General features: G+C 35.5%; 4 protein-coding genes and 1 long non-coding RNA gene across 13 annotated transcripts; 2 read left to right on the top strand and 3 right to left on the bottom strand.

Moving 5' to 3' along the window:
* Positions 1 to 97: 97 nt before the first annotated feature.
* Positions 98 to 2,219, bottom strand: LOC128893069 (dolichyl-diphosphooligosaccharide--protein glycosyltransferase 48 kDa subunit). The gene is made up of 3 exons (XM_054153825.1): positions 1,953 to 2,219; positions 1,076 to 1,702; positions 98 to 998 (listed from the first exon to the last, which is right to left on the bottom strand). The coding sequence occupies exons 1-3, from the start codon at positions 2,083 to 2,085 to the stop codon at positions 454 to 456; spliced, it is 1,305 nt and encodes a 434-aa protein (XP_054009800.1). The 5' UTR covers positions 2,086 to 2,219; the 3' UTR covers positions 98 to 453.
* Positions 2,220 to 2,620: 401 nt separating this feature from the next.
* Positions 2,621 to 6,736, top strand: LOC128893060 (integrator complex subunit 2). Its single transcript, XM_054153797.1, has 5 exons — positions 2,621 to 3,196; positions 3,296 to 5,382; positions 5,472 to 5,676; positions 5,753 to 6,059; positions 6,134 to 6,736. Exons 1-5 carry the CDS (start codon positions 2,913 to 2,915, stop codon positions 6,584 to 6,586), a joined length of 3,336 nt encoding a protein of 1,111 aa, XP_054009772.1. The 5' UTR covers positions 2,621 to 2,912; the 3' UTR covers positions 6,587 to 6,736.
* A 3,138-nt stretch (positions 6,737 to 9,874) lies between these two features.
* LOC128893085 (uncharacterized) lies at positions 9,875 to 11,913 on the bottom strand. The gene is made up of 3 exons (XR_008461246.1): positions 11,402 to 11,913; positions 10,726 to 10,906; positions 9,875 to 10,016 (listed from the first exon to the last, which is right to left on the bottom strand). It is a non-coding gene; the product is annotated as an uncharacterized LOC128893085 (long non-coding RNA).
* On the top strand, positions 10,010 to 16,127 carry LOC128893072 (calcium release-activated calcium channel protein 1-like). Of its 3 annotated transcripts, none has more exons than XM_054153835.1 (3): positions 10,010 to 10,954; positions 11,979 to 12,140; positions 15,991 to 16,127. In XM_054153835.1, exons 1-3 carry the CDS (start codon positions 10,358 to 10,360, stop codon positions 16,018 to 16,020), a joined length of 789 nt encoding a protein of 262 aa, XP_054009810.1. In that variant the 5' UTR covers positions 10,010 to 10,357; the 3' UTR covers positions 16,021 to 16,127. The 3 variants fall into 3 exon arrangements, with proteins under 3 accessions (XP_054009810.1, XP_054009812.1, XP_054009809.1); XM_054153837.1 differs by having other exon boundaries at positions 15,994 to 16,059; XM_054153834.1 differs by lacking the exon at positions 15,991 to 16,127 and having other exon boundaries at positions 11,979 to 15,116.
* On the bottom strand, positions 13,557 to 19,165 carry LOC128893071 (signal peptide peptidase-like 3). Of its 7 annotated transcripts, none has more exons than XM_054153833.1 (7): positions 19,053 to 19,165; positions 17,801 to 17,865; positions 17,589 to 17,737; positions 17,202 to 17,515; positions 16,778 to 17,121; positions 15,997 to 16,422; positions 13,557 to 15,918 (listed from the first exon to the last, which is right to left on the bottom strand). In XM_054153833.1, exons 3-7 carry the CDS (start codon positions 17,615 to 17,617, stop codon positions 15,850 to 15,852), a joined length of 1,182 nt encoding a protein of 393 aa, XP_054009808.1. In that variant the 5' UTR covers positions 17,618 to 17,737; positions 17,801 to 17,865; positions 19,053 to 19,165; the 3' UTR covers positions 13,557 to 15,849. The 7 variants fall into 7 exon arrangements, with proteins under 7 accessions (XP_054009808.1, XP_054009804.1, XP_054009803.1 ...); XM_054153829.1 differs by lacking the exon at positions 19,053 to 19,165 and adding an exon at positions 18,437 to 18,745 and having other exon boundaries at positions 17,801 to 17,934; XM_054153828.1 differs by lacking the exon at positions 19,053 to 19,165 and adding an exon at positions 18,437 to 18,745.
* Positions 19,166 to 19,287: the final 122 nt, after the last annotated feature.

The following is a 19,287-nucleotide window of genomic DNA, read 5'->3' as shown; positions in this document are numbered from 1 at the left end:
TCAGAAAGTTCTTTTCGAACGTTTCGCGCAATGATTGTCGTTAAACATTATATTAATTAAACAAAGGGTATTCCGAATAACTGTAAAGATACTTAGATTACCAGTACACTTATTTATATTTCTTTGTTTCGTTTATTATTTCAATTATAAAAACATTCGTTAAAGATACCTAACATTGTACAGAAAAAAATTCTGATAGTTTATGTGTAGATAGATTTCGAGCGATGCTCACGCTTTCCGGATTCAAACAAGATGTACCCTCCGATTTCCAGCGTTTCGTTAAATAAATATAATCATCTTATTACACTCGCATCTATACATCGTAAATACCTGCTACTTTGTTAGTTAAGCACTTTCTCCTTCTCCTCGATGTCTACGCGATATGAAAATGACAAACTGTACTATGTGTATCCCACTGTAAAGTGTCTGTAAACATTGTGATCACGACAGAATTTATTCAGACTTTGGTTTCGTGTCCTCCTTGTAATGCAAGAACACAAGTGAAAATAAAAATACGCCGCCCATCATCGAGAATGCGCTTATGTAGTAAGGGAATGCACTTGGTATAAAACGTTCGTATTGTGTGTGTTGCAAAGGACGGACCGACACTTGCGTTGTACTATACAAATGGGTCAAACCGATACGAGTATAATCCACTTTAAATTGATAAACTCCGTAGACATCGGGGATTTTGAATCGTGCCTCGTAGCGACCGTTTCCTACTGGTTTCATCGTCATGCGAACGAATGGATCGATTCGAACGAATTCCAATTGCAGATCGTTCGTCTCGTAAGGAACCCATTTGTCGCCCGACAGTTTCTGAACTTCGATAGAATAGACGACGTCGTCCATTATCGTGTAAGCTGCAGGCGGTTCGGTTTCTCCGACTTTGTGATGATGAACGGAAGAGACGCGTATCACGCCATTTTCTTTGAAGACCCACTGCGCGATCTTCGTCGCTACTATCTCATTTCCAGATTTTTCGTATTTCTGGCCACCTGGATTATTTATTAAATATATAATTATTGTAACATTACTGCAATTTTAAGAATACATATTCCGAAATCGTTCTCACCTTGACCTTTCTGAATGGAACTAGTGAAAGCTTCATCACTGAAGAAGTATAATGAACCTGAGAACACAACTCTTGCATTGTTCCTGGCTTGGAGAGCTGCGATTAGTAATGTATTCTTGCCGACTGCATGAGGATAATCCTTTATAGGGTTATTTGGATTGTATGAATATGCTGAACTGGATGCTGTTAATAGACGCAAAATTAAAGGATTGTCTGTATCAGCAATAAGTCCAGTTCCTTGGTAAAGTAAAGGTGGTACATTTTTATTTCCAACAATGACAGGAGCATCTATCAAGTTGGATGGATCTGCAACTATTTTGGTATGATATCCATTATCAGTAATATCATAATTTAAATGATCTATGACTGTGGAACCCTCTTCATCAATTTCAAAACCACACTCGGATGCTAGTTCATGCAGTGCATCTCCAGACTGGGAAGAACCAGCTACCAGAACATTTCCACCACCATCTATGAAATCAGTTATTGCCTCAACACTTAATGCTCCACCAAATTCTTCCACAGATGGTGCAAATATTATTAAATGTTTGTATAAGTATTCCCCATACTTGGAGAGTGATAAATTAGCATCATCTGCTAATTTAAATGTTAACGTATATCCATTATCTATAACAGAATAGAAGGTATATATTAATAATGTGGAACTTATAATCAGGGGATAAAATTTCTAGGAACTTAACCTTCCTTTACTGTACTTTCTACAACTTTCAATAAAATTATACACGTAACAATCGTCTAATATAATAACATAAATACAGTGTTGTTATAGCTTTAAAAAAAAGAAGACGTATAAAGATATTGTCAGTAAATAATTATTGACAGGTATTTCTCTGAAAGTAGCCGGATGTTTACGTACCTTGCAATGTCTTAAAAAAGATGAAATGTGTTTCTCTAATAGCCAAATTATCAAGTAAAACGAGCGTAGGGCCAGCAGCATTCGCGATGCCGAGTATCGCGAATAGACAGAGGAATTTATCTATCAATCTCATTATGCACCATACGTAATGGCCACTTGCCACCACTTGCCACGAGACAAACCGGTGAGTTCTATCGGCCTATGAGTAGAGTCTTCATATACACACGTAATCAAACGGAAATATCCCCCTCGTATCGGAAGTGACACGTTCTTCGATGTTCTTCGAGTGAACCGCGAGAACGAAATCACAGAATACACACAGAGGCGAAACTCTATTTTATTTAGGTCTCAATTGTGAATTTACATGTATAGGGAGCTTATTGTAAATCGAACACTACTTTGAAAGACAACGTTAATAATACTAATCAAAGCAAGATTGTAATGTCATAAAACAAAGAATGGATTTAATTATTCATTTATGAAAAGTAAAGAATATTTAATTAAAAGATATCAGTGGCGCTATCTTACTGTAAAGGTTGGAACTATTTTCACTACAAACTTGGGCGTTTTTACACCGATGGCGCCACTAACCGGGTTAATAATTATAACAAAATTGAATAATTATTTATAATAAAAATGATACATTTGACATATTAACTAATATATCGTAGTGCTATAAAGCAAAGAATATTGTATCAGTACTATTATCACAACATTTTTGGGAACAACCATTTAGATTTCATTTTTATCGACTTTTTATTTATATAAATAGTGTAAACAATTTGTATAACAACTTTCTCATTATGTCTCATTATATATACTTTAGACTAATTCTAAGTTCTCATACTTTCTGATACATTCATTTACTTGTAAACGAGAACGATTGCAGTCATATGATGTTTGTTTACATCACCTTGTATTTAAAGAATTTGGAACAGTGGTAAATAATAATTGACAGCAATGCAGACTAATATGTCTGTAACACCGCGGATTTTTACCGCAATACAAAATGTAGACATACAAGAATTGTCACTTTGTTCTCATAAAGAAATTCGACCAATTTTACCATGTTTGGTTAGGATGAGTCTGATCTCTCCTTTAGATATAACGAAAGATTGTGTAGAAGAAAGAAAGCAAGTTTTGACAATTTTGTCAGGAATTGAGTCGGTGAACTCGATAATTGCGTTGCTTTCGATTGATTTTCATGCATTGGAGACTGATGTTCGAAAAGAGCAACAATTGAGGTTGGTGTTCTGTACTTACATATATATACTACGTATGTATAATGCAAATATAGATATTCCAAAAGCATTAAAAATTTTATACGTAATCAACATTTTTAGGCAAAAATTAGGTAGTTTACAACGCGATAGTGTCCTTGCTCAGTCATTGCAGAGTGGTCTCGCTTTGGAATTTGAACGCAGTGAGTCTACTAGAAGAATAAGGCTAGTTTTAAGCGAATTGTTATACATTGCCTGTCAAGTACAAGAGCAGCAGAAGAATCAGGAATTCCAAATCAAACAATCTGATCTATTTGATAATGCAGTATACATGGAAGAGATCAGTTATGTGATTTGCATTGCCCTTGCTGAATTACCAACATTGTTATCAATATTAGATATTACTGAAACATTATTACATGTTAAACATGGTCCAGAAATAATCTGCTGGATAGTTGCAAATATTCCTGATAGTTTTAATGAAGTATGTGCTCATTTAATTGCCAATGGAGAAAAACAAGAAGAATCGACATTGGGCAGGATTAGAACAATGGCTTTGACTATGTTGTGTCAGATGAATCCGAGTCAAGCATTGGCAGTAAGAGCCAAGTGTGTGGAGCTTTGTAGAATGCCTGCTTTAGCAATTACATTAAGTTTGGAACATGATAATATAGATAATGCTTTATCAGAAAGTGATATTGTTGCGTTTGTATCAGGATTACTGCTTGGTAGTGATCAACAAGTAAGAACATGGATTGCAATGTTCATTAGAAATGGTCAGAAACGCAAATGGGAATCACATACTGCATTACAATCTTTAAGAGAAGAACTACTCAAAAGGCTGCAAAGAATTACTTCCCAAAATGCAGGTCAATTAGCAGAGAGTCAAGTAGTTCAAGCCAGTGCATTATTGCGACTTTATTGTGCATTGAGAGGTATTGGAGGTATTAAATTTCAAGATGACGAAGTAGCAATGATTGTTCAGTTGTTGACATCTCATCCTCCTCCATCACCAGCTGGTGTAAGATTTGTTTCTTTAGGTCTTTGTATGCTTATCGCGTGTTCATCATTGATAGGGCATCACAATCTTGAAAAACGTAGCATAGAATGGGTGCAATGGCTTGTCCGTGAGGAAGCTTACTTTGAAAGCGCTAGCGGCGTGACGGCCAGTTTTGGAGAAATGTTACTTTTAATGGCTATACATTTTCACAGTAATCAACTATCGGCTATCTGTGAACTTGTATGTGCAACTTTAGGGATGAAAATACCGATACGACCAAACAATCTAACTAGAATGAAGCAAATATTTATGCAGGAGATATTTACAGAGCAAGTTGTTACTTCTCACGCTGTAAAGGTGCCAGTAACAGCTAATTTAAATGCAAACATTCCAGGATTTTTACCTGTTCATTGTATTCATCAGTTATTAAAATCGCGAGCATTTGCAAAGCATCGAGTACCGATAAAAAATTGGATTTACAGGCAGATTTGTAATAGTGTGCCACCATTACATCCAGTTCTTCCTGCTTTAGTTGAAGTATACGTCAATTCGATTTTAGTATTAAATAATAAAACATCAGAACACACAAACAAGCCAATTATGGAAGGAGAAATTAGAAGAGTATTTCAAAATAGTGTTTTTGGGGCAAACTTTGACTTTAAAAAAAGTACTATTAATGTACCTCAATGCGAAATAGATACAGATATAGATATTCCAAAACCTTCTCTTACGTCGCAATTATTGCTACTGTATTATTTGCTATTGTATGAGGATGTCAGATTAGCCAACATGCACACATTTATATCACAGGATAGAAAAGTTAAATCCTATTCAACTGAATTTCTGTCGGAGTTACCAATAAAATATCTACTTCAGTTGGTTCAAAGAGATCAAATGAACTATGCTGGCTTGTTTTCTCCTCTTCTTAGACTATTGGCAACTCATTTTCCTCATCTTTCGCTAGTAGATGATTGGCTTGACAATGAGATGATTAACATAGACTCTACAATTACAAACTATGAGAACGTAAAAATTACCGATATCATGATCATCGAAACATTTTCACATATCCAAACATGTCCTTCAAGAACAGGAAGGCTTTTAAGACAATTAATGTCAATGAAACCAACCGATATATGGCCTCATGCAGAAGTTATAATTTACTATTTTAAGGCAACTTTAAACTTAAGAGTTCCTAGATATATTCAAGGTAATATTTTACTCTTTTTAGAGAGTATATTAATATTAAAAAAAAATTCTTTAAAATATGAAATATTAAACGTTAATTTACTCTTTTAGAATTATACAAACAAGTATGGCTCAGGTTAAATACGGTGTTACCGAGGTGTTTATGGGTTTTGTCTATAAATTCGCTATTAATAGAGAATTCCATTGTAAAGAATGTTTTTTTAACGCAAGAAAACATTGTGTTAGATCCATTACAAGTTTTGCGATGCGATACGAGAGTTTTTAGATGCGCTCCAATTTTATCCATTATTTTAAGGTAAAGTTTTAAAAACTTGAAACGTTTTAATACATTTAATTTTTATCAATTATCATTTTGTGACAAATACTTTCAGAATTTTGCAAGCTGCATTAGCGGCTTCCCGATCACAGTTATCTAGGCATGTACAAGATAAACCATTGACCGAAAAAACTGGTCAGCTATCGAGTGAAACGGAAAGAGAAGATTTAAGAACAGCTTTAGTGGCAGGTCAAGAAAGTGCAGCCGTGCAAATATTATTAGAAGCATGCTTAGAAACGGAAGAAGATAGAGAAACTCCTGGACAAATGTGGTCGCTAAGAGAGATTCAAAGTATTATTTGTTCGTATTTGCATCAAGTGTTTATAGCAGATCCGTCTTTGGCTAAATTGGTTCATTTTCAAGTATGTTATTTACAATTCACGATTATAAATAATTTATACAAATATTCTATAACAACTATTATCTATATATACAGGGATATCCAAGAGAATTGTTACCCATTACTGTAACTGGTATTCCATCTATGCATATTTGCCTTGACTGGATTCCTGAATTATTATCTCAACCAGAACCAGAAAAACAAATATTTGCCGTGGATTTAGCATCACACCTAGCAATTCAATACGCTCTACCAAAGGCTCTAAGCGTTTCACGTTTAGCAATTAATACTCTTGTAACACTTTTAGGAGTATTGTCCGCTAAAGATCGTGTTATTTTATTCATGCCTGTATTACCAGCTTTAACACGTATATGTTTAGCTTTTCCACCATTAGCCGAAGACACTACTGGCTTACTGTTACAGCTTGGCAGAGTTAATTCCGCTCAAGCAGCATTAGGAGATAAATCTGCAGATACTTTATGTCAAGAAGTTACTGAAACATTTTGTATGTTGTTACAAAAAGCAATATTACAATCACAAGTATACTGAAAGTAACCTTATATATGCCATGTGTTAATTATGGCGTTAATGTTTTATTAAATTTTATTACATTTGAACACCGGTTATCGGTATACGACAAAGAACTGAACTTTAGGACTATATTCTACTAATTGTAATACTAATAAACAATCACATAAACATAGCTTTGGAAATGCTTTTTTAATGTTAATGAAAAATAAAGAATTCATTAAAAATATCGGTGGTAAAATATCCAATTTTGTAGTGAAAATCGTTCCAATGATTTCTATAAGATGGAGTCACCGACATCTATTAATCAATTATTTTTTATTTTTCATAAATACATTATTAATACGATTCTTTACTTTATGACACTATGTTAGATTATTTTAAATGCAGCAATAATTATCGACCCTTTATTTAGCGGGGCCATCTTATAGAAACCATGAGAACTATTTTCACTACAAACTTGTAGAAATGATGCTATTTTTATTTTAATTTTATGAAAAACTTAAAACGACAAAAGTCTTAGTGTTACAGTTGTATTACTAAAGTATTAGTACTACAAGAAATACGAAAATAAAACCAGCATACTCGAAAATGCAACCCGCCGAGCAAAACTGTAAACAAGCAGAACGTTGCATTGTTACAGGCTCAAGCTATGCTCTTCCCACAGCTGTGTCAATTTTATATTAAATATGTTTCTAACTGTTCAACTCGAGTACTAGAAATGTTTACTAAATTAGATAAAGTAAGAGTTATAAGTTCTTCACTGCTATCTAGACGTCCCTATTCAACACTAGCTTAAAACCTGTTTAGTTGTGAAAGGAGAAAAGGAAACCTTTCTCTGTCATTATCTTCCTTTTATCAGTATCAGTTTAGGCTTCTTAGTTCTCTACGACACAGCTGCATTAAGGTAATTAGAGATATTCGACTATTATTAAGAATAAGTAGCGATCAATTTTCGAAGGAGGTGAAAACGTTTCTGTCGGTTCTGCGACGTTATCACGTATACATAGTTCCTACTAAATTGTCTGTACAATTACATATGCAAATGAGCCGCGGCTAAATGAAACTGTTCCTGTAAATCCTCGATGACACACATTCGCACGGCTCCTTGGAGCTCATCCTGCCTCGTTGTTAGCCTACTGCAGAATATAGACAAAGATAGACGAATGCGTTCACAGACGGTGTATTTTTAAACATGCGAAGCGGGTGTTTAATATGAAAGGCTTTTGACGGATAAAAGGCGTGCAACAAGTGCAGTAGCGATGCATGCAAGCGCAGCAGGATCTAGATATGTATTATATATTTTATTTCTCAATTTTTTTGTACCCTTCATAAATCCACCTTGTTCAAGTTTATAAGTTTTAGTATTGAAAATTTTAGGACTTGTTTGGTCTATATCTGCTGCTGGTTTGGTTGTACTTACATCTCGAATGTGATAACGTTGAGAGAGGGAGGGGGGCGAACTAACGGCACGCGAGACGATTATGTTGATGCGCTGTCGAATTATAAATAAAATTTGTTTCATGTTTAAAAGCATCAAAATGTTTTAAACTAAATGTAAATTAATCTTTCAGCCACTGACCACCTTAGATAATGCAATATTAATGATCAATAATTCAATAAAAACATATAGAGTTTACAATTAATTAAATTATTATTATATCTCAGTAATCTTCATTTGGTTTAGGGAAATAATTTTCTCTAGCTCTACCGTCAACAAGTAATAAAACTGAAAATATGGAACACGTATTCTGTGACTTGTAGACCATGTTAAATGCTCTTTACATAACTGGACACACAAAAGATAGTCTTGGAATGACAATCGACGTAACCATCGTTTAAAGTTGTTTTTACAATAATTCTCGACGTTTAATTTTCCTAAAGTAAAATCAATTTATTCAAAGAACAATATTAAATTTACATGCTGTGGAGACGAACACATCATTAATTAAATATTACTTATTTTTGCCTGTTTTTGCTCTTGCATACTAGACCAATTATTTAAAATAATATTTAATGTTATATGAGAAAACAATCAGTAACGTTTTATTTAACTTTACCCAATTACAAATTAACGTTTTAGCAAACAATTAGCAGAAATTATTTTCTCATGTAACATTTAATAATTATAGTTTTTAAATACTGTAGCACGTGGCACGTGGCTGATAAAAAAAAATAAGTTTTGCCATATGGTCAGAGAAGGTTCGCCACCTCTGCGATGATGCGACTTCGAAGTGACGCTATTACGACCGCCAGAATGGTTGGTCTTTCATAAATAACGCTGTCGCTCCTTCCCTGTCATGCGGTTACGAACGATAGCGGGTTTTCCGACGGCGATTCCCCAGTATTTCAATATTCCTCTACCACGCGCACCGCGAGCCACTTATTTGCATACGGACACGCGAAGAAACCGCTCGTGTCATTTGTAAACGCGTAAGCGCACGTTCTATTTGTCCGATGCCGAAGATACAATTTACGAGCTCGAGATACGTTTCGAACGTGAACTTGACAGCGTTCAAGTTCAACATTTATTAATCATAAATATGCCAATCTTATGTAGTTGCACTTTTAATCAGAGTTACACGATGCGAATTCTAATCGTTTCAAAGTATTTCACCCTCGAGGCCACGAACGGTTCACATGCACCATGATAATAATTAGATTGACTTAATCGTTGATACCATATACTTTATTTTAAGAGCAGCACAAAGAAACTTTCGGAAACTCCATGTTTCTGTCAGAAGGAATACAAGGTCCTGAAGATGGTTTTTTAAATATAGTAAAATAACCGTGCTGTTGCTTTGTCAAACTGATTATGGTTCCAAGACTTTCTAAGTAAACTACTTCAAGGATACTGGAACGACGAAATAATTTACATTTCTCAGTCCATCGTTTCGTAAATCAACAAGCGCGATAACTTAAACGTCGTTACGGCAAGAACAAACATAGAAAATAGCCAAAGCGAGAATGAATTGACAGGGGTTTCCCTTTAATCACGAATAAATTGCATTCCTGGGAGCGGCGTCTGGATACTTGGCGAGATCGTTCTACGGCGATTACCTTATCTGCCTCCAAAGGCCAGAAAAGAAGCGTCATTGGCCGCGGTCGCGTCTTCCAGTAAACGCGTGAGAGAGAATAGGCGTGCACACAACGGAGCGGTACCGCACACGTATATTGAGACCACACAGTCAGTTATTATGTAGCCGATATGGCTTTGAGGCAATTAATACTATTGTTATGATTCAGACGGGTACGTCATGTATGTTTCGCGGCGATGCGATGCCAGCCTTCGGTCAGTGTTCTACCACTGAGACTTGCAGATACTCGTTCCCGTCCGGGACACTTGCATGAAACGTGCACTATTCCGCAAGTAGTTTAGTGGCTCTAAACAGCGTGTCCTGAGAAATGCGCTCCGTCATCAGATCAGCTCCAACGTTCAGTGTCGTTGTGCCTGTAGAATATAATGCAGATATTAAATCCCAAATAAATACACTTCATGTTTTACATAAAGATCATAACACAGTTTCGAAGTGAACGGAAGACATGGAACGCAGTGGCTTAACTTAACAGTACCGATAATCGCAGTTGTGATTGTGTAGACATATGGCTGCAGTGATTCAGTTGAAAAGGGATGCAATGTTAACAATGAACGTTCGTAAAAACCGTGGCACGATTCTTTGACTCTTCTTGCAGCAGGAGCATCGATGACGTAGGGTGAGACCCGGCAACAGGCGTCGGTGTTCCGGTGGCACAGGTATTTGAAAGGAGCAGGAAACAATAGAGGCGCCGACGATGTCGAACAATAATCTCGGATCGTTCATTGAAAAGGATGTTACAAATAGGAACAATGTTGATAATCACAATGAAAAAGCGACGAGCGAGAAGTACGGAAGAAGTAATACCAGCTCCACGCATAGGAGTACCGAGGAGATAGCAGGAAAGTCGAATAAATATACCCAGATTGATTTTGCACAATTGTCTCACGGTACACAGAGAACAAGACCAACATCCATCGCTTATCTGGGAAAACAGCCACAGATAAACGACTCCAGTTACGCGTACTACAACGTCAAAAACACGTTAACGCCGTCTCAGAGCGAATTAGTCCTGTCGCCTAGAAGCAGGCACAGTCGTCATGTGGCCTTAGACATGAGACTTACGAGCCTTCCGTTTTCGAGTCCTTATTCGAACAGTCATATGTTGGGAAGCAACACGCCGGTCACATGTTGCTGTACGTGCGCAGGATCGCAGGTACCACAGACACCATCTTCCCATCACACGGAGGAGCAAGACGGTCCTGAAGGTCTCTCGTGGAGGAGGCTTCACATGAGCCGCGCAAAGCTGAAAGCAACCGCAACAACATCAGAACTGTTAAGTGGATTTGCTATGGCAAGTATTTACTAAATTTACTTCCTTTTGTAAACGTACATGTGACCATGACGGCTAATCAGTGGTGGCGAACCTTTTGGCATTGAAATTCCTTCGACTCTATAAGTACTTTACTAAATATAAATTAATATCTTTTTAGGAACCCATAAACGGGAGAACAATTTTGTAGTCTACGTTTTTCTTTTTTTCAAAACAAGGAAATGGAGAACACGCCGACTATAGAAGATAGATATATCGACACTGTGCTTTACAAATAACTATTTTCTAATCTTAATTGACTATAATAACACACCGCTTGCGAATGTACAATAGACATAGAGATACGCAATCGATCAAATATGCGAGAAGGCCGCAGGTTCACCATTCCTGGATTAGACGTTTGTAATATTAAAAAATATTGTCAATGTTAGCTTTTCAATTGAAACTTTAAAATATATGATTTATTACGCTGATGGGTCGCTATAAATCAATGTCTTCCTTCACAATACGTATGTGATCTAATCCATGATGCGTAACCACAGAATACTAGTAGCGTAAAAAGATTCATCGATACGTTAAGTGTCTTCGTAATGAAAAATGTATGATGGCATAAATTCGATGTACTTGCCGTTGGAAATTCTTTAGCGAATTTATGTTCCGAGAAAATGTGTGGTTGTACGATCAGAAAATCCGCGGGGGATTACACAACGTTTCCTGAAAATCATTAAATGAACGCGGACGACAATTCCGCATAATCTTCAACCTCATCTATGATTATATAAGACAAATATCACTTTCTTTGAGAATATATCTTGGTTGGCTGACGCTAACGCAATTCATTTTCGAATATCTGATCAATGGCGCTTGAATTACGAAGCACAATTCGTCAAATGAACATGCACTTGACAAGAACATGTATCGCGTTGGTAATGATGCGCATACGTACGACTGCAAGCTAAAGTACAAAAGTTCTAGGAAATACTTGCCTTTATCTTGGGCATTACCGTTTTACACTTTTTATCTTTTTCTTATTCTTAACTTTCAGGTGGCTATGGTAGAACTACAAATAAACGAACCAACTGCAGTACCGGAATGGCTGTTTGTGATGTTCGCTGTTTGCACGACCGTCCTAGTATCAGTACACATCTTTGCTTTAATGATAAGCACGTATTTATTGCCTAATATTGAAGCCATCAGTAAACTTCAGGTATCACGGCTCGTAACGGAATCTCCGCATGAGAGGATGCGTGGCTTTATAGAATTAGCTTGGGCATTTTCCACGGTGCTAGGACTGTTTCTTTTTTTAGTGGAGGTAGCTATACTGTGCTGGGTAAAATTCTGGGATTACTCTTTTACAGCCGCGACTGCCAGTACCATCATAGTGATTCCAGTCCTCATAGTCTTCATAGCTTTTGCCGTTCACTTCTATCATTCGCTGGTAGTTTATAAGTGTGAATCCTCTGTCTCTGATATGAACGAATTAGAGAGTATAAAAAGGAATTTAGATAACGTGACGATGGCCCAAAGCAGTGTATAATTACAGGCTTGATACAATAACATCTGATACTGTAAAAAATAATTGCCATTTTTCGCGTTACACGAGCGCATATGTATCAGCTGCAGATCAAATATTGTTGTTTCCTAAAATACGTACCAGACTGTAAATTGTTACTCATATTCTGTAATATAGTATTGTAATCGTTAGAAATTAAATACTGTACTTAAAACAAACTATGTACATAACAGTGATAGAAAAAGAACACATATAAGTTTATTCGATAACTTTACTTTTTTTTTTTTTACACGATCACGCGAAAATGATCGTGTTTTATTATATATAAAAATGTACATAGCTGTACACATGCAAGTCAAGAATTGCAACAGTACAAGCAAAGTGCTCTTAGTATATTAGCTATATTATTTAGCATTTAATTAGGTTCTATTTACGACTTAATTCTCAATTCTTCTTTAAATGTGTTTCTTGTTTGCTTCGCCTTTATCGTACGTTAAATCGCTAATGTATAGATTTTTGTTTTGTCACTTAGTTTGTGGGAAAACTGAAGGACAGTTGAGTATTCAGTTTATGTACATGCTTTCGTTCCAGAACTTGTTATCCTAGTCAAATAAATTATTTTTTTCAGACTTGAAGACTCTCATTAATCAAAGTGCGGCTCGTTACTTAAGCTATAAAAGGGAAAATATATCATTTTTATCCACCTTTCATTTTCACCATAAACTAAGTTATGATCTTATAATTGATATTTTCTACATTAATATGCTTTAAATTCTGTTTGTACAAAAAAAAAAATGATATGAATCAAAGGAAGAATTGTAATTAAAGCAAGGACATAATACAAATGTTTTCCTACAAAAAGTGTTTCACAGACTCGCCTGTAATAATAAGAAACAGTGAAAAGTATCTTATATTGCACAACACCTCTAATCGCGTACTTGTTTTAATTAAAATGTTCGACTTAATTTAAATTTACAAAATTGATTTGTCGTTTTATACAATGATTGGAATAGTCAATTACAGGATTTGGCGCGAAATCGTCAATATGGAAAATTAACGTATAGAGTTAATAGTATGTACATTGGAAGGAAAACAAATTAGAACGTACAATACAGAAGAATGAACTCTTTATGGTAATGTACGTTAGTTCGTTTGAAAACAAGTGAATGATTACAATGAACCATAAAATGAGTCTTAAACTTTCCGACATCTAATGAAACACAATTAGATTCACCCGCTTTGAGGATGATTAAAAGTCTTCGTTTCTGTTTTTGTAACGGAAGTAAGTAAAATATATTTTTATCACTTGTGTCCTTATCTTATAAGTGAAATAGATATTTGTTTTACTCGTAAAAAATGTCTTCCATAGGGCGCATAATGAATAAGAACAAACTGCTTGTGCTATGGACAGGTAAATTAATGAAGTATGGGAAGAATTACAGTTTTATACAAAAACTAATTAGACTGTATCAAAAAGAGTACTTTATATATAAGGTATTTATATCCCGTATAAATCGTTTAAATTACTTTAATTGCGTTAACGTAAGTAAAAAAATATTTATGTATAAATAAATTTTTAAAATGGATTAACGCAATTAGTTTTTGTATAATACCATTTAACATCGATCAATCGGTATTACAAAATAAGGCTGAAATGTTTAAGACAAACGGGTTGTTAAAATTTCACTAACGAACAAGATTACAACTATAATATTTTTTCTCCCATACTATGGATTAGATTTCACTTTCTAAGTCAATATACAAGTGTACAAGTTATATTAGTTTAAATTGATACCGTATGACTGTACCCAATAATTTATCGCTTCTAATACCGTTTACTTTCCTAAGTGCAAAACAGATTACATTAAAAAATGTTACTAGTATTCTTAAAATATTCTTATCTATAAAATATATTCACAGACTAAGATTCGGATGCATATATAATTTACTCATCATTTTTCGAACGCGATGGATAAAGTATTACAAAAGCAAAACGTAAATATCTAACCCATTTCTGTATCTAATTCACACATAATCCAATGTAAATTGTATAAATATTATGAAAGTAATCATTATTCCAATCATGTCACATTGTATTATATAGTATTATATAATGCGTTATCTCGTATTATATCAATCTATAGTACTATAAAGTGATACAACAAAAGTTAAACAAAAAGGAAAGGTTATTTTTGTAAGACCTCGTAATAAATTGGCTTTCGTACAATATTATTTTCAGTCTTGTTTTTAAATAAACATATAAAGTCTTTCTGGTGCCTATCCATAGCAAGAGCTTAGTTAAAAAACTCTATTTCGCAATAATAAAATCTTTCTTATCACGTGACAGTTCTTGAAAATCGAGACGTAAATATGCAATTCATTTTTAATAATAAGAATCTATAACTTCCACTTTTATCCGTCTTAAAACTGTTCTCAATTTTTCGGTCGTGCTATACAAATTCAGCAAGACGTTTGGCAAGTTGAAATGCTTGCTTGTTAATCCTAATAACAAACTGTAAATTTTAACTCTTACATTTATAAAAACGAAAATTTATATACAAGTTTGCATAAACGATGCTTTGTTCGATACTAGCCCCAAGTAAAAGAAAGTCACAACCTACACACATACATTCACTAGATCTTCGTGGAAATCCTCGAATAATTATCAAATTACTCTATTCATAACTACATATTACATACAATTATTCTGATATCCATTGAACAATAAATTAAAAAAAAAAAAACTTTCTGCACAGAGTATCACACACATTTATAACGAAGTTAGAGCGAAATAATTAATATGTAAACACGTTATTAGTTCAATGTAAAAAAAAAAAAGAGAGAGAGAGGACAATGCATTTAAATCATTGAAAATTTGTATGATAATCTCGTTGTAAAACTAAAAAAAAAATGTCATTTTTTAAGTGAAACTCACAACACGTTTAAGTATAATTACTAAATTGCAAGACAATAATCGATATCGTTTATTTTACCTACTATATATAGTCCGTTTGTTTACTCAACATTAAATTTATGTCACGAAAAAAATACCAACAATGTATTTGCAGCGATTAATATTCTAAATACGATTTTAGAAAACTGTTTCGTCTTCCAATTTAGAAAAGAGACTTTTACACTGCTAATGTTGCATTCCTAATATTACATTAAATCAATTTCTTAATATGTTACACCTTTAGTTACACTGCAAATTACACGCATTACTTTTTAAATGCGTAACTGCAATTTGCATCGTGGCATTAAAAGATGCGTATCGCGTATAGAAAAAAATTACTTACATTAAATGACATTCATAAAAATAAGGGCATGATGATAAGTGACAACAGGATTCATACAAACAGTTTTCCTTCCTTAACGTGTAATATACACAAACTCATGACTCTTGTCAAACTTCCATGTGCTTAGAAGGTTGTTGAGATATGAATGGTTCACTCCACATCCGACGTAAATCCCCCTGAAACAAAGTATTTAAGCAAGTTAACACACATACACAAAAGTACAATAAAAGTAAAGCCTATTGTTTCAGAAGTACCTTCAAGTACGCCATCGTAAGTAGCGGCAATAAGGTGAAGGGCACAAGGTACAATAAGGCAGGCTGCGCAGCTTTGAACACCTCAGAGCTTACAGTAGCAGTAAGTAAACCAAGAAAATAACCGATCAGGGAACAATGAAAATAACTAATGCGATTAATGTGGCGCGGTGGTGGAACTCCCGTTTCACAACCACCAGGTAATAGTTGCGTTTTCTTATATGCATCGTATCGTAAGACGAAACAAAGTAAGAGACCAGGCATCACAACATCGCCGAGTCCTAGCATTGAAAAATGCCCCGCTTGATGCATCGATGGAAAAACTAATTTTCCAGGCAGAGGAAGTTTTGGTGCTTCTCTTGCTACACCACCTAAGTGCAATCTTCTAGCCACAAGATTTACTGGATTATCCGCTGGTCTAGTTGCTACCTGTTAACAAACAAAATGTTGACGATCAATTATAGTACTGCTCATGGTGAATATCGATTATCCGAATAAGAGGATAAATCCTGATACCAAAAATTGGACTAGAAAACAGAAGTTGCAACATATCTCCTTTTGAGTTTTCGCCCATTTGAATGCAATAACCAACGTATTTTGGCACACTAACACTTTGTTTTTGCAATGTCTATTTCTGCATTGTCTGGTCTCTGATTTATCGTTTTTCGCTAATTTTATACTCTTACAGGGGTGATTGTTGCATTGATGACTTGGCTTACTGCAATATCCTAATGATCGTTCGGATAATCGACGTTCCACAAAAATAATATTGTTTGAAACTCACCTTAACCATTACATTTGTGCTGAATATATAGGATGAAAAGAAAACCCAGAAGACATCGTAAATCAGTAGCCCAGTCAGCAGTATTGTGGATACCTTCAGACTAGGTAATCTTATGAATGCAATGAATGCCACACAAAGTCCCATACCCATTGCATCCATGAGCAGCCAATGCCCGGTTAACACCCAGATGCATACTATACTGACGCTCAGAGAAAATGAAAGCAACTCTGCACCTGTAAACCTTCCACAAACACCGAAGGATATCTTATTACCATCTGAGCATGGTCTAATGATGTACTGACACATAGGCAATAGAAGAAATGCCAATGCAACGGTAGCTACAACTGTAAATAAAAAATTCATTTAATATTGGTTATAATTTGGTTACTAATTGTTAAAATGATGAATATTCTGTATAACTTACTAGCTGTACAAATCGCCACGAGCATCTGCATACTGTCGAAAAAGAAAAACATGACAAGCAGAGAAATGGAAGCACCGAGAGGTAGACAGAGAGCATGCATTGTATTTAGGGTTTGAACTCTTCCATTAGCACCATCCGCAGTTGCTGTGCTACTGTTACTCAATATTCCAGTCAATAAATTACTACGTTCTTTTTCTTTCTCCCTTTCTCTAGCTTCCTGTTCCATATTTAGAGATCGGAAACTGCCATAGACTATCAATAAAATCGATATTAGGAAAGTGGATATCCTAGATGAATCCATTATGGTATAAGCCCTAAAATCAAAATTAATTAAGGGAAATGTATTTATAACCCATGTGTTTATCTACATAGTAAACAAAGACTAACCACTGGTAGTCAACTTGATACGTGGCCATTTTTAAAAATGCCTGGCCAAAGCATGAAACGCTACGCTAGGACACCTTCTGACATTTAGATGTCCTATTTGAAAGTGCTCCTTGATCGCACTAACCTACATCAGAGATCATCTGTAATCGCTGCAAGAACGATAATCAAGCATTAGTCAACCAGAAATCTTATGCATGGCATGTAAACCATACCTGTAATGCCGTGCATTCAACATTGTCAGCAATGAAATTAGGCCTTGCGGAACTTCGGTCACCCCCTTTGGAAAATAAAGTGGCAATGTTACGTTGCTGACACCGAGCAAGACAAAACAAGGCAGCAATGATTGCTATTGGAGATATTACATGAAACAATAAGATTCTGACGTCTAGAAATGGAAGATAAAAAAAAAAAACAGCACTGTTCCAGGGGTTTAATTGGTTCTAAGGCATCGCGCAATTAACGTGGCAGTCATTGCACCGTGAGCGTGCACATATCGAAATGCTCACGGTAAGTTGCAACGATTCACGCGCACGATTAATAATTGCCAAGATATTATACGCGGAAGACACTTTCGTACGACCACTTTCAAACTTTCGCTGGAATCGTTCGTGACTGAGCAGAACCCGATTCAGCTGTAACGATAGCAGCTAGTACTGTTCACCTACGACATATTACTGTTAACGGTATGACCACCATAACCCCGTTTCCATTTAGCAAGACTATCGCAGGTGAACGAGCAGATTTCGAAAAGAATCGGGAATCATTTGTAAAACATAGACGTTCACCATTTTGGTAAACAGAGGGGTCACGTGACCAGCGCTGGCCCCAAGAGGTTGCTACTCCCTTACCCCAGATTATGTCTCGACGCGATATTTTGGTGATCCCACGCGTCTCACCTGGGAGGTCCGAAGTCTGGGCCCTTCGTAGGCTCTCTCATCACCTCATGTACACGAACACGGCCCGCGTAATATCGAGGAATCAGCGAGGCGATACGAGGAAAATACACGCGAGAGAAATATGTATTACCGCGCGATCGGTCAAATACCACAGTCAACTATACACAGGTCAACTGCTGGTTGACAGGCGCAGACCTGCGTCGAGCTCCTCTACTGGGTGTTCGAAACGCATTAACTTTTACGAATTAATACGGATACCTGAGACGGTAAGCGTCCGTTTCGTTCGTTTTCGCCAATTTCGATACATTGTTTAAACGGTTCTAATTATTTTAGCAAATCAACGTTTTGTATGATGTTTTGTTCGTAGGGATCGTTTTAGAAATGGGGATCTATTCGAGACTAGCTTTTTTGCTCGCTGTTTCTGTACATAGAGATAATTAAAGTGAGTGGATATCTTTTTTGTTTTGCAAAGTTTGATATAAAGCTTGCATATAACATTTGTGTACAGTCATGCCGAAACAAATATTAAAATACACAAATGGGTAAGCAATAATTTTGAGAATATTACCTGAATATTACCTTGGCTTGGAAAAAGCAAAAAAATACTATCCTTAAAGATTTATTTATATGTATAGATGATTAATCCCGTTCTAAGTCACGCAACAGTCAGTCGCGAAACTGCGTTTCGTTATGTAATTGATAGATATATTATTTATATAATATTGGAAGAAAGACACATGTCACTTAAATTACGAAAGATGCACGTGGAGCTAAGGGGATAAATGCTCATTTTGGATCGATTA

This window comes from Hylaeus anthracinus, unplaced genomic scaffold, assembly GCF_026225885.1.
Source record: "Hylaeus anthracinus isolate JK02 unplaced genomic scaffold, UHH_iyHylAnth1.0_haploid 2, whole genome shotgun sequence".
Lineage (NCBI taxonomy): Eukaryota > Metazoa > Arthropoda > Insecta > Hymenoptera > Colletidae > Hylaeus > Hylaeus anthracinus.
This window is presented reverse-complemented; position numbering and strand designations above follow the sequence as displayed.

Excerpts from the sequence above, each read along its gene's own strand:
- LOC128893060 (XM_054153797.1), top strand. The coding sequence starts at position 2,913 with ATGCAGACTAATATGTCTGTAACACCGCGGATTTTTACCGCAATACAA. Across the intron at positions 5,677-5,752 it reads ATTTTATCCATTATTTTAAG|AATTTTGCAAGCTGCATTAG; the intron begins GTAAAGTTTTAA and ends AAATACTTTCAG. Across the intron at positions 6,060-6,133 it reads CTAAATTGGTTCATTTTCAA|GGATATCCAAGAGAATTGTT; the intron begins GTATGTTATTTA and ends CTATATATACAG.
- LOC128893072 (XM_054153834.1), top strand. The coding sequence starts at position 10,358 with ATGTCGAACAATAATCTCGGATCGTTCATTGAAAAGGATGTTACAAAT. Across the intron at positions 10,955-11,978 it reads TGTTAAGTGGATTTGCTATG|GTGGCTATGGTAGAACTACA; the intron begins GCAAGTATTTAC and ends CTTAACTTTCAG.
- LOC128893069 (XM_054153825.1), bottom strand. The coding sequence starts at position 2,085 with ATGAGATTGATAGATAAATTCCTCTGTCTATTCGCGATACTCGGCATC. Across the intron at positions 1,703-1,952 it reads CTTTTTTAAGACATTGCAAG|ATAATGGATATACGTTAACA; the intron begins GTACGTAAACAT and ends ATTCTGTTATAG. Across the intron at positions 999-1,075 it reads TTCCATTCAGAAAGGTCAAG|GTGGCCAGAAATACGAAAAA; the intron begins GTGAGAACGATT and ends TAAATAATCCAG.
- LOC128893071 (XM_054153833.1), bottom strand. The coding sequence starts at position 17,617 with ATGGCCACGTATCAAGTTGACTACCAGTG. Across the intron at positions 17,122-17,201 it reads CGTGGCGATTTGTACAGCTA|TTGTAGCTACCGTTGCATTG; the intron begins GTAAGTTATACA and ends TTTTATTTACAG. Across the intron at positions 15,919-15,996 it reads TTACGATGGCGTACTTGAAG|GGGGATTTACGTCGGATGTG; the intron begins GTACTTCTGAAA and ends ACTTTGTTTCAG.